Source organism: Mastigoproctus giganteus, chromosome 7 (genome assembly GCF_048544385.1).
Source record: "Mastigoproctus giganteus isolate SK-2022 chromosome 7, ASM4854438v1, whole genome shotgun sequence".
Lineage (NCBI taxonomy): Eukaryota > Metazoa > Arthropoda > Arachnida > Uropygi > Thelyphonidae > Mastigoproctus > Mastigoproctus giganteus.
In genome coordinates this window covers 12,188,032-12,201,982 of record NC_143581.1, presented here as the reverse complement: position 1 = coordinate 12,201,982, position 13,951 = coordinate 12,188,032, and the positions used below count along the sequence as shown (strand labels likewise).

General features: G+C 39.7%; 1 protein-coding gene across 1 annotated transcript in view; it reads left to right on the top strand.

Moving 5' to 3' along the window:
* The first annotated feature begins 4,307 nt into the window (after positions 1-4,307).
* Positions 4,308-13,951, top strand: part of LOC150082522 (uncharacterized) — a 33,211-nt gene continuing 23,567 nt past the window's right edge. Inside the window, exon 1 of the mRNA XM_090378661.1 lies at positions 4,308-5,078. Coding sequence (XP_090234787.1) covers positions 4,575-5,078 — 504 coding nt within the window. The 5' untranslated portion in view covers positions 4,308-4,574. The remainder of the gene's footprint in view (positions 5,079-13,951) is intronic.

The window sequence follows — 13,951 nt, the reverse complement described above, 5'->3', positions numbered from 1 at the left end:
TCATTTTCCCATTTTATCAAAGCCATCTGATAAACGGGCAAGCTATAGGCCTTAAAAGTAATCTTCGCAGGTCTTAAAAAAATAATTCTCAACAGGAAAAAGATGAAAGTACAAAGAGAAACTTGCATTACATTGATCGTTGCAAGAGTTAAACTCGCTTAGGTAATTTCGGAGCTGTTTTAGATATGTTTTTCTGTCGGAAACTTGTGTTTGTCATTTCAAAGAAAGAGGCAGACTTACCACAAAATCCACGCAATTGATAAAACACATTGATGTCTCCTGGCTTTAGGTGTCGCTGCGATTATCTTCCGCTAACTCCAAAAGGTATTTTGAAATTTTTCGGACAATTATAAGGTAGCTTTGAGAGGACAGCAAACCTCCTACAGGCAGGAAACATATTCTTTGTCGGTGAAGCAAACCACGAAAGTGGAGATTGAGGTAAATTAATGCGCATGTATAACAAAAACAAACAAAAAATATATATATCGTGCAGTGGAAACCTTGGATATCAAAGAAAATTTGTCTAATACGATTTCATTTCAAAGCTTGAAAAAAATGAATTGATAATTCACAGCTAGACATTGGCAACATCTACCCTTATCATGAAATGGAGCACTTCTTCAGTAATAGTATCACTTTTTCGTATCAAGTGATGTAAACCAGGTAAGCAGACACGTAAGGACGAAGTAAGTTTACAATTCAGTGCGAGCGTAGGCAAGACGAAGGATTGAAGGATTTGACTTTGAACGTGTCATGATAAACGGTGCTAGACCAACCGGAATGAGTATTTCGAAAACTGCAACCCTGTTGGGGATTTCATATTCGAATATATCGGATGAATCGACATTGGTCCAATAACTAAACATCCAACTAAAGGCGTTCCGGTGGTTAGAAATAGCTTGCGCATGTAAAAGGCCAGCTGAAACTGAGTGGACTTCATGGTAACAGAATGGATTCAGTCAGTTTAATAACAACCCTGTACAACAGCGGTAACCAAAAAGGCAATTCAGAACGCACAAATCCTTATTACGAATGGGGTATCATAGCCGACGAACAATATTTGTTCCAATCCTGTTAGCAAAAAAGGAAGGTACGAAGATTTGTCCAGTACTGGTGCTCAAGTGCACAAGCATTGAACGGTGGTGGACGATTGGATTGAAAAAAAAAAACGTTGCCTGGTGTGGTGAATCTGAGTTCTGTTTCACTTCGAGATAGGAACACCAAAATGTGCTGAACAATTGAATCCATCGACTCATCCTGCCAGGTGTCAACAATGGAGATGCTGATGTCGGTGTAAGGGTGCGAGAAGTGTGTTCATAGTGCATATTAGGCTATTTAGTATTAGTGGAGTAACGTGGTTGTCACAGGCTATTAGGAAATTACCTCCAGCAGAGCGCATCCTTTCATATCGGCACTGTATCCATCTGCAAATGAGTCTTCCAACTAGAAAATGCGCCATTTCAGAAGGCCGAAATTTTAAAGAGCCGATCCCAAGGACATCAAAGTGAATTCAGCCCACTGCGATGGTCGCTCTAGTAATTAGATCCCAATCCAATTGAACATCATTAATTGAAATAATTAGAAGAATCTACAAGAGCAATAGGTGCTGTATAAAAATTGGTTCAAAAATATCAAGAAAATTTAAGATCCAAAGAACTACTTCAAGGATGCTGTTTGTCATCTACTTTGTTTAAGCCGTACCTGGAAGTTGTTCTAAGACCATGGTCACAGAAGTGCACTAAAGGTACTTATTTTAGTCAAAATAAGTACCTTTACAATCTATTGTTTGCAGACGACCAAGCTGTGGTAGCACAGGACGATGATGTAAACTACATGGGCGGAGGTTCTGGATTTAGATGGAATACAGATGAAAACTACAGCAAATTAAATACCCGGGTGCATTATTCAGGCTGACGGATCATTTGCGCAAGAAATTGAGAGAAGATTGGGTGAAGGTAGAAAGGTCTTAGGAATGCTTAATTCTGTGCTATGGAATAAAAATATTATTAACAAAACTAAACATCAAATATATAATGTAATATTACAAAGTGTTTTATTATATGGATATGAGACTTGGACCTTAACTGAAAGACAAAAAAAAAATAAAATAAACTACTGGCCGTTGAGATGGATTTTTGGCGAAGATCGGCAAGAAAGTCTAGAATTGAAAAAGTTAGAAATGGCGTGATAAGGAATATAATGAATGTCCAAAAAACCATCATTAATAAAATAAAGGAGAAAAAATTGGAGTGGTTTGGCCATGAGAAGAGAATGGAGGACAACAGATTGCCCAGAGGAGCCATGGAGAAGGAAAAAGAGAGGACGTGGACGGTGTGAGAACAGCCATGAATAGAAGAGGACTGGTGGACGGAGATTGGGAAGATAGAAGAAAATGGGGAAAAAAAGAATAAGGGAACGAATTTTCGATGAGGAGAATTGTTGTAATAACGGAATAAATCCTAAGAAGAAGAAGAGTAATTAAAGTAATCTTTTTTTTGTATTAGTTTTAGAGAAAACTAAGCAATGGAAATATTCTCTTCCTTCTTTTCTCTCTGTATGAATCTTTATTTCCAAGCTTTGTAATGTCATCTGAAGCCATTCTTTTCCACACTTTTTCATTCTGGAATTCTTCCTTCATAATTTCAAAAGTGACAAAAAAATGGCTCTTATCTAATCCTACATTTGTGTTTCATAAAAATAAATTTCAGTTGTACTCAAACTAGGGGAGTTTTCAAAAATTTTTTTATAATAACAAGCGTTTCCTTCGTTGTATTTTTCACTGTTTTTGATTTTACCAGCTACAAGAAGTGGAAAAATAATGGAAACACCTGCGAGGAGAGTTACATGTATGCATTAATATGGTGCTGGGCCACCCTTTGCTTTTAAAACAGCTTGTATTCTATATTATGGAATAGATTTCATATAAATCTTGAACTTTTTCAAGAGGAATATTAGACCATTCTTCATGGAGAAACGATTCAAGCTCTTTGAATGATGAAGGTGGAAGAAATATGCTTCTCACCATCTTCAAATATACTCACAGTGGCTTAATAACGTTTAAGTCTGGTGATTGTGCAGGCTATGGCAGGTGCCACTAGCCTTAGTTTTCTGCTCCACAAACCATGATTGGACACATCTGGCTGTGTGTATTGAAGCAATATCATCTTGAAACATGGCATCGTTTGTGGGAAACAGTGATTCACTATGGGATGAATCTGACCACTCAGAATATCAAGGTCTTAGTGGCACTAATGCGCCGTTCAGGGTGATGATAGGACCTAAATAATACCACGGTACTGCTGCCCAAACCATTGTTGATCCTTTTTCGTCTTTGACGGTTGACACAAGACATTCAAAATGATGGTGTTTCTTTGATATTCGCCAAACATAAACTTTCCCTGATGTTAGAAAAAGTGTGAATGATTCGTCTGAAAATATAACATGTTTCCTATCATCAAGTGTCCAGTTTTTGTGCTCCTTACATCATGGCATCCTCTTTCTAGTATTACCATCACTACCGAGTGGCTTGGCAAGCAATAGCGGCTTTGCCATAAATTTCAGATTTATGAAGTACTCGCCGAATTGTTTTGTTAGAAACTGGATTGTTGAGATTTACATTAAGTTCTGCGGTTGTTTTTGAGGCAGTAGTTTTATGTATTTGTGCTATAATTCCCTTCGGAATTATAGCACAAATATACAAATGATGGTGTTTCTTTGGTGCCCCGTCTCTTTCAGTCAGCTCCGATTTTCTGCAGAATTCTTCCTATCAGATTTTCTTTGTCCATACCTGGTGAATGCAGATATCACTTTCGATACAGTTTCTCTGGAAACATTAAAAACAATCAGCAGTTTAAATTACCAATGTGACATCAACAATCTGACCTCTTTGGAAATCAGACAGGTGAGCAATTTTCTTCGTGTACCTTTTTATACCACCTCTAATTAAACATCAGTTTTTATCGTCTTTCTTTCACAGTGCTACCTGCAACGTAGCACTGTGAAGGAAAGTATGATGTATTTATGAACATGCAGTGCTACCTGCAAGGTAGCACTGCATGTTCATAAATACATCATACACCATTACAAAAAATACTACTTTTCAATAGGTGTTTCCATTATTTTGTCCACTACTGTATATAATATATAATAAAATCGTGAGAACAGTTATACAATAGCTGTTCAGGAACTAAAACGGACAGAGGGAGCTGTTGTATGTCAGGAAGGAAACGAGATGACGCAACGTGAAAAGAGCGAAAACAAAAATCCGGATCATTGTTGTTTAGAAGTATATAGTCTTCCATGTTTGGAAATGGGGAGCTCTGTCTCCATACTCTCTCCTTTCGCATCACTTTTATTGAACTTCCTTCATTGTCTGTCATGCAGGATTAATAGCCAGTTATCTAAGAGCAGCAAGACGATAAATGCATAATCAGTAGTGCACAAATTGAAAGGAAGTCCGGAACTTCATGTGCCGTCAGACAACCCTGCATACACTCATGAGTTTTTTTTTCTGACAGCAAAACTGTTTAAAGTAGATCCCGCAAAGTACCATAGTTGGAAGTTGTATACGTGAAATGGGTTTTATCGGAAGTGCAAATCTCATATGTACAACAAATTTTCCATCTGCTTCACTTCTCACCATTTTTGGTGTTGTACTGGCTTACGAGAATGAACTGGGCTCACACCAACTCTTTGACGAATATAACTCATCGATGGAAGTAAAGAGTAACTTGTCTGAACTGACTATTGACCCCGAATTTATCACAACAAATCTGTCTAATTTCGGAAGCGGAAACAGGCTGTATTCTATAGAAAGTATATTACGACAAATGATACGTCTGTCCACCACGGAAATCCTAATGCCGTTTACAGTTGAAGAAATGCTTTCTAATGTAGGTCCAGAAGTGACTTTGGACTTTGAAGCACCCGGCGAAATGGTTCTAGGAGGTAGCGATTGGAATAAGCCCGTAGTCTCCAAGCAAATTAATCTTACAGAAAAAGAAAAGAATGTGATATTAGATTTGCATAACCTTTATCGCAGTAATGTTACTCCTCCTGCTGCTGACATGAAATGGATGGTATGTATTTGTTTTGTTTTTCTAACTAAAGTTATTTTATATTCCTAAATAAATTCAATTTTTGTACAGGGCATTTGTTTTTCTTAAAGTTACATTGAGATACAACTTGGAGAGGTATAAAAAAGGTAAAATTAAATTATTTTTGTTTGAATAAAACGCCTTTTATGGAGAATTAAGGAAAATCATTATGTAAATACTTGATTATTCTGAATATATTAAAAATTTCGCTGCAAAAGAAATTATTAATTATTATTAATTATGTGATAATGTCCGTAGATATTTAGTTCCAGAGTTATGCGCAGATCTGGAAATAAATAACATGTTTGGAGCAGCTTAGATGACAGACGACAATTACTTAGCTACTATTTTCCCTCGGACTTATTAATAGAATTAGTCGATAAATAATCGAATAATTTAAATAAGTTAGTAAATTTTATTTAATTGTTCGAATACTATTCATTTAATATTATTATTTAAAGTTAATACCACAATATAATAAGAATGTTTACTGGATCAAGCTACGCTATGAAGCTGGCCTCTGATAGTAAGTACATTTTGTTCATAAATATTCTGGATGTTAAAGTTTAAAAAAAATTAAATAATATTTCTCAAAATGTAATAATATTTCATTAAATTTAATAATGTAATATTTCATACAATAAGCATTAAGCGGACGTGAAGCAGTAGCGGGCATAAATAATTTAATTCAGATTTAAATCTCATATTATGCTGGAATTAAATACGCATGCGTTGAGTTTCATGTCATGTTAAGTTTTATTTATAAGAATTGCTTATTTACAGGCATTTTTTTTTCAAGAAGCTTTTATTTATTCTTTTCAGCTTATATTTTATAAACTCTGCATGCGCTACAGTGCTTAATTTCATATTTAAAATGAATTTCAATAGAATGAAAGTGAATCATTTCTACTTAAATTAACTGCATGCAAATTAACGGATCTCCATTCCTATACAAAAGTAATAGATGATCTTAGGGCTTGTTAACAACGCATAGTATTTCGCGAATGAACACGATCATTTTGAAGCAAAGTCCAACAAGTAATTTATTGCATTCTTGTATGACTCTATTCAAAGCAATTTGTTTTTAACCTTTCTCTAGTTACAGAACAAAATACCAAAATCAACATGGTTTCCGATAAACAATTTTAACTTCGGTTTTACAGTTTAAATTGTCAAAGGTATGCTGTGAAATTTAATGTAAAGTTTGAAACTTCCATTTCTTCTATGAAAAGTAAATTCCTTGTTCATTTTTCATATCAACATTTACACCAATAACTTCATTAATTTGTTAGCACCCCTTTCTTCAAGAGAAAAGCATAAGAACACCAATTTTTTTTAAATACCGATGTATTTATATCAAACGTATCTGTGAGTACACTGTCATACCCGAAGTATATGGCAATGACTTAATTAATTTTCAACCTCCTGTACAATTCGATCTCGTATTCACCAGCCACCTGAAGCAGCTGGTTTGGTTCAACCGTGCTGAGGGAGCTATCTACTTCTTGAGCTGTGGCTTGTGTTGTCCAAAAGCATTGACCTCTAAGTGGTTCGAAGTCACATGATTCATGTTTGGAGAATATAAGGAGTGGTTCTCAGGGATTTCAAGTTGTTACATCATCGTTCTCTTAAGTGAATTCCGAGCTTTGATTCCAACTTTGAAAGTCATCTAAGCTCTGGAAAAAGTTTGTAACGTATTGGTGAATAGTAAATGATTTCTTGCTTTACCGGTAACAATATAAGTAAGAGTAAAAATTTACTTTTACATACGTTTAAGTTTAATATAAATAATAATCAGGAACACCCACAACTGGCGAACCCCAGGAATTGATAACATCCACAACTACTGGTACAAGAAGCTCACCTGCACACACAAGCACCTAGCAGAGCAGTTCACTCGAATGATAAGGCACCCGGAGACAATCCCGAAGTTTCTCACCGAAGCAGTCACATATCTGAAGCCTAAAGACGAAGATACAAGAAACCTGGCGAAATACAGGCCAATCACCTGCCTCCCAACGATGCACAAGATCCTGACCAGCTGCATAACCGAGAAGATATCAGACCACTTAGAGAGTCAGAACATAATGGCCGAAGAGCAGAAAGGATCCAAGCGGAGGAGCAAAGGATGCAAGGAGCAATTAACCATAGATGCCGCAGTTATAGAGCAAGCCTACAAGAAGCACCGCAACCTATACACGGCCTACATCGAATACCGCAAGGCCTTCGACTCCGTACTTCATAGCTGGCTAATAGAGACCCTGTAGATCTACAAGGTCAATCCGATAGCGACAAACTTCCTAGGAGCAACAATGGCGAAATGGAATACCACCATTAAGGTCGAGAACATCACAACCAGGCTAATTCCCATTTGAAGAGAAATCTTTCAGGGAGATGCTCTGAATATACTGTGTTTCTGTGTAGCACTCAACCCACTAACCACCATGCTTAACGGCAGCAAGTATGGATATAATCTCAAAGAAGGAAGAAAGAACCTGTACACCCTCACCCACCTGGTGTACATGGATGACATCAAGCTCTATGCGGCAAACCGAGAAGCAACTCCAGCAACTACTCCGGATCACCGAAAAATTCGGTAAGGACATCAGGATAGAATTTGGTCTAGACAAATGCAAGACCCACACACTGCACCAGGGAAAATTAGTTGGCGGAAACTACCAGCTGCTGACTGGTAAAGAGATCGAAGCTATGACAGAAGGAGAGACCTACAAATACCTAGGGATGATGCAGGCTCAGCAGTTAGAGCACAAGGAAATCAAGAAGTGCCTGACCGAAAAATATCATCAGAGACTCAGAAACCTGCTGAAAGCAAAATTGAACGGAGGGAACACAGTTAAAGCCATAAACACCTATGCAGCTACAGTACTAACATACGCCTTCGGGGTCATAGATTGGACTAACACCGAGCTAGAAGATATCATGCGAAAGACAAGGACAATGATAACCAAGGGCCGCCAACACCACCCGATGTCAGCAGTGGAGAGACTAACAATAGCTCGGAAAGAGGGAGGCAGGGGCCTGATAGACCTGATAGAGCAACAGAAAACAGCGATAGTTAACCTGAAGGATTACTTCGAAAACAACACAGTACCACTCCACCAGGCCATAAGGAAGATAGATAAGTGGTATGCCCCACTAAACCTAAGCGAGGAACCCCCAGACGGCACAAGAAACGACGTTAGAAAGATGGGCAAAGAAGGCACTCCATGGCAGATACTGCAATGACCTCCATCAAGCTCATATCGATAACATTGCTTCCAATGCATGGCTCACAAGCGGGACGCTCTTCCCCGAGACTGAAGAATTCATGCTGGCCATCCAAGATCAGGTAATCAACACCAGAAACTATAGAAAATTCATCGCAAAGGAGCCCGGAATGTCAGATGACACGTGCCGACGATGCCACCTGGCCCCAGAAACGATCAAACACATCACCGCCAGTTGCAAGGTGATCACTCCGACTGAGTACAATCATAGACACGACCAGGTAGTCAGGATAATACATCAGAAGCTAGCGAGAAAATACCAGTTGACCAAAGAAAGTGTACCATACAACAAGTACGAACTCCAGGCAGTACTGGAGACCCGAACCCACAAGATGTACTGGGACCGCGCCATAATAACGGATAAGACCATCCCACACAGCAGACCGGAAATAACCCTTGTGGACAAGATGGAAAAGGCTACCTACCTGATTGACATAGCGGTGCCCAACACTAGCAATGCCCAGAAAACCCATGAGGAAAAAATTAGGATATACGCGAACCTGAGACATGAAGCGAAGGAGATGTGGCATATGCAAGAAGTATCGACCATCCCGATCATCGTGTCAATCACCGGTATGGTGCCAAAGACTCTACACAGCAGCCTAGCAGCAATAGGTCTCCCAGAGAACACCTACAAGGAACTCCAGAAAGTCGCAATCCTGAACACTTGTAGGATAATCACAGATTTCCTCGACCAACAGTAACACCAGACATTACAACCACCCTGTGTACTTGGTAGCAGTACCCGTCACGGAGTGGAATCCCCCAATCAGGGAGAAATAATATATAAGGGCAAAAATAATAATAAAGGAAAAGGAAAAGGCTACTCATCTGATTGACATAGCGGTACCCAGCAACCTGCAGGAAATCCATGGAGAAAAAATCAGGAAGTACACGAACCTAAGACAGGAGATTAAAGAGATGTGGCATATGCAACAAGTAACGACCATCCCCATCATCGTGTCAACCACAGGTATGGTGCCAAAGACCCTATATGACAGCCTAGCAGCAATAGGTCTTCCAGCGAACACCTACAAGGAACTCCAGAAAGTCGCAATCCTGAACACCTGTAGGATAGTCAGAGAGTTCCTCGACCAACAGTAACACCAGGTATAACAACAACCTCCCTGTGTACTTGGTAGCAATACCCGTCACGAGGTGGAACCCCTAACCAGGGAGAAATAATATAAAGAGCAATAATAATAATAATAATAACTCCAGATTAACGAACCAATTGTGTGGTACCTCACTCAGGGTTGTGGAAAATGAAAAACATGGGATAATTGTGCAGTCGGATATGAAGCTCTGAGCAGTGCACAGAGGTTGCCAGGACAGCTCATGCGAGTTTTGTCAATGATAAGGCGATGGTCAGACAACATCTTGGGTACTGCATAGAGGTCTGAAGGCCTCATTTTAAGAAGGATGTAGAGCTGCTGGAAGGAGTACAGAGAAGGGCAATGAGATTGGTGAGGGAAGCGAAGGGGTGCTCTTGCCAAGAAAGGCTTCAGTTCTGCAAATTGCAGCCTCTGAAGACTAGGCCTTGTGAGGTGATATGATTGAGGTGTTTAAGGCTTTGAATGGATTGAGCAAGCTCAGTGCTGATGGAATTCTTCCTCAGACTAAGGCATGAGGGGGCATAAATTCAAATTGAGAAAACAAACTATTTTCAATACCGAGAATTGTTTGGTTAAGCGCCTTCCTTGTTTTAAGTCTTACAAACTTTGGTTTTGCATTTTTAAATTTAGTGCTGTGTAACAGAGAAACTGTAATTGTGATTGCTCTGAAACTGTTGCCATTTTTTATTTGACAATGTGCTATAATAAATAGAATTGTGGGAAATTTTGGAAAAGAAAACAAAGAAGCATTAGAGTTTTAGAGTTGTTGCATTAGAGTTTTAGGAGCATCTGCGACTAAGGCCATTTTACTCCGTTTATACAGTCTGTAAATTTCGTGGGTTCTGTGGTCGATTTGCTGTTTGCTGAACGAAAAAAACCCCTAGTTTCGGGAGAAAAAACCATGCTACCATACTATTTAAGGATGTAAGTAAAATTATTGACGTATGTTAAAACAATCGTGCATCCTGGTTTCAATGAAGGTCGTTAATTCATTCGCAGAAACCGGTAGTACTGATTGTAATGTCTGGCCCGAATTCTCCGAAAATGAACATTTACATGAATCCGATCGGAACCATTGCCTATTTCACCACAAGATGTAATTGCTGTACTAATAACAAAATAGATTTTGAGAAAAGAAGCGAAATTATTCATGAAATAGGTAATTTTCACGAATCTCTTGTGCATCATTAATAACTGAAATTAGTTCATGGCAACCAAAAAGTCCATTTCGAAGAGATAACCATAGTTGAAATAAGAACTTTCAATAAAAAATTGTATTATAAAAGTACAGAATAATGGATAAATTAAAACTAACAGACAGTCAGTGGCTGTTATTCAAAACAGCAAACTATTTGCTTTTTAAACTCAGGGCTTTTCCACTCAGTGTGGGAGAACAAAGTTGAAATGTTATTGTATCCACTGTGCTACCGCGAGAGCAAGAGAAGACTGAGCTTATTTAAACTGTAATATTCAATAACATGACTTATGAACAGCACTTTCCTCTGAAATGTTGTTGCATTAGAGTTTTAGGAGCATCTGCGACTAAAGCCATTTTACTCCGTGTATACTGTCTGTAAATTGCGTGGGTTCTGTGGTCGATTTGCTGTATGAAAAAAACCCTAGTTCTGGGAGTAAAAACCATGCTACCCTCGCTTGAAACAGACTCAGCCACTTGTGAAAAATGCCCATAAATATTCCTCACGTCGTTTCCGGGACTCGAACTCAGGTCTTTTCCATCCGGTGTGGGGAGAACGGCGATTCGACCAACTATACTACCTACGAGGACCTTTTGAAATGTATCATAGCTGCATGGCTATTTCCACTATTGGGCATCAACCTACAAGAAATTAAAATAACGCAAATTGTTGGCGTAATAATAACACGCCTCCTATAAAAAAATAGAATTTACTGTTTTCTAACTCACAGAATCCCAGGGATAATCACTGTCCTTCCATACAGAGCGCCCTCGTGGGTAGGAGAGTTGGTAGAATCGCCGTCCTCCTTACACCGGGTGGAAAAGACCTGAGTTCAAGTCCAGTCGATGATGTGAAGAATTTTTATGGGCCTTTTTCACAACGTGGCTGAGTTAGTCGGTCTCAGGTGAGGGTAGTATGGTTTTCCCCCCAAAATTCTGGTTTTCGTTCAGCAAACAGAAAATCGACCGCAGAACACACGCACATACAGACAGTATACACAGAGCAATACGGCCTTATTCACTGGTGCTACAACAAAATCTACACAGCGTGGTAAAGGCCGGGCTTTGAATCATAAGAATGACGCGAGAACCATTTTTTAAATACTGTTCCTTAAATAAGAACAATTTCCATAGAAAGAGAAGAGGATGTCATCTTGACTTTGACCGTGTGATTGATAAATTCTCAAGGGAAATGACTTTGAATTTAAGAATTTAAAATAACATGAGTATGTTTGTATAATCACTGATCACTGAATGTGACCACCCCGTCCATAGTGGACTATGCCGCATAGCTCGCATTAAAAAAAGCCCAACAGCTTCGTATGCTAGAGCAGTGCTAATTTGCATCTGATCGTGCAAGTCAAAGTGATAAAGTAGCAGTTATGGGATGTAGTAAAAGATATGAAATTTCAAACGGGCATGATTGTGGGAGCTTGTGCGTTGGAGGTTTTCCATATTGGAAATGGCACATCTTGTAGGTTGCTCGCGGTCCACTGTGGTTAACGTGTACAAAGAATGGTGTCGAACTGGTCAAGCCATATCCCGCCGACATAACTGTAAAGGATTACGCAAGGTGGATGTTCATAGTAAGTGAAGGGTGCAGAGCATCGTATGGGCTCAACGGCAGGTCACTGTGCAACATTTGACATCGCAATGCAATATGGAGAATGCAAGAACAATATCCCAAATGACGATGCGCCGCACACAAAGACGTATAATTATATCACACTAGAGCCATACGGAATATGTATTCATCTGCTCAAGTGTATTATGTTCGTGAATGGTCTGGGTTCTCTGGTCTGCATGTTTGCTGGACGTAAAACCCGATTTTCTGAGGGGAGGGGGAACCTTGCTATCTACGCCCGAGACCAACTAATTCAGCCACGAAGTGAACAAAGCTCATAAAAATTCTTCGCAACATTGATGGGTTTCGAACCCAGGCCTTTTCTACCCGGTGCGGGAAGGACGGTGACGATGCCATTGTCTGCAGCGCAGTCCCCTCAGGCATATGGAATTCCATAGCAGACGACTCAACAGACACCCTCTCCTCACCGCTGATCATCGTCGACAACGAATGCTGTGGTGTCAACATCACGCTTGTTGGACATTGTGGAACTGGAAACGAGTGTGCTGATCAGATGAGTCCAAATATCTGGTGCAACACGCCGACGGACGCCTTCGTGTGTGGCTCAAGCAACACGAATCCATGGATCCATCGTGCATGGTGCCCACTATCCAGGCAGGTCGCGGTAGTTAGTTAATACGGGACATGTTTTTCTATCAAGAACTGGGACCCCTGATACGTATTTACCGACATTTCACTAGTGAGGCCTAACTAAAACAAAATTATTATATTAGGGTCACCTGGAAAATTACTTTCAACTACCCCCCCCCCCCCCATGCGTATTGTGTCTGTAAATTGCGTGTGTTCTCTAGTTGACTTGCCTGCTTTGCTGGACGAAAAACCCCAGTGTTTCCAGCGATGGGGTGAGGGGAACCTTGCTATCTACGGCTGAGACCGACAACTCCGTGGCTGAGCCTGCCGGCAGTTCTTAGGAAACCATAGCCACCCTGCCATATTGCATTTTATTAATGCGCCATGTCATGAGTCCAGTCATGATTGGCCTCCAAATTCGCCTGACCTCAACCCAATTGAACACTTGTGATCTATTTTGGAAAGGGAACTGAAGCGTATGGACACGCAACCGTCATCTGTTCTGTAATTGTGGAAAGCCTTGCAGGCAGAATGGCTTCATATCCCTACGGCCTCTTTGTTCATCTAGTAGAGTCAATGCCTAGGCAAATAGCGGCTGTTATCCGTACGAAAGTGGCTCAACACGGTATTAGGTGGGGGGGGGTCACAATTCAGTGATCACCGAGTGTATATATACTTAGTTGTTTATATTACAATAATATGTCCCTGATTGCCAGAGAGCGATAGAGACCAAAAACAGTTCCTCTCTTGAAGAGTTCTCTATCTTTCAATATCAGTTTTGTTATTGGCAGATAGCAATACAAATCCACATTTCTTAGACAATTTTGATCTTCATTGTTTCATTTATACAATTTACTGTGCTGGAATTATCTAACGTGCTATGCCTACCTTTAGGCCATGCACTGTTTGACTTTGCAGAGTTTGTTGTAGGATGGATATTCAAATAGACCAGTCAGAATCAGTTGAATGACTACCTCAAAATTCTACCTTCAGTTTTATTACACTATATAGCCATTTAATGGGTAACTGAGCCAATATCATTT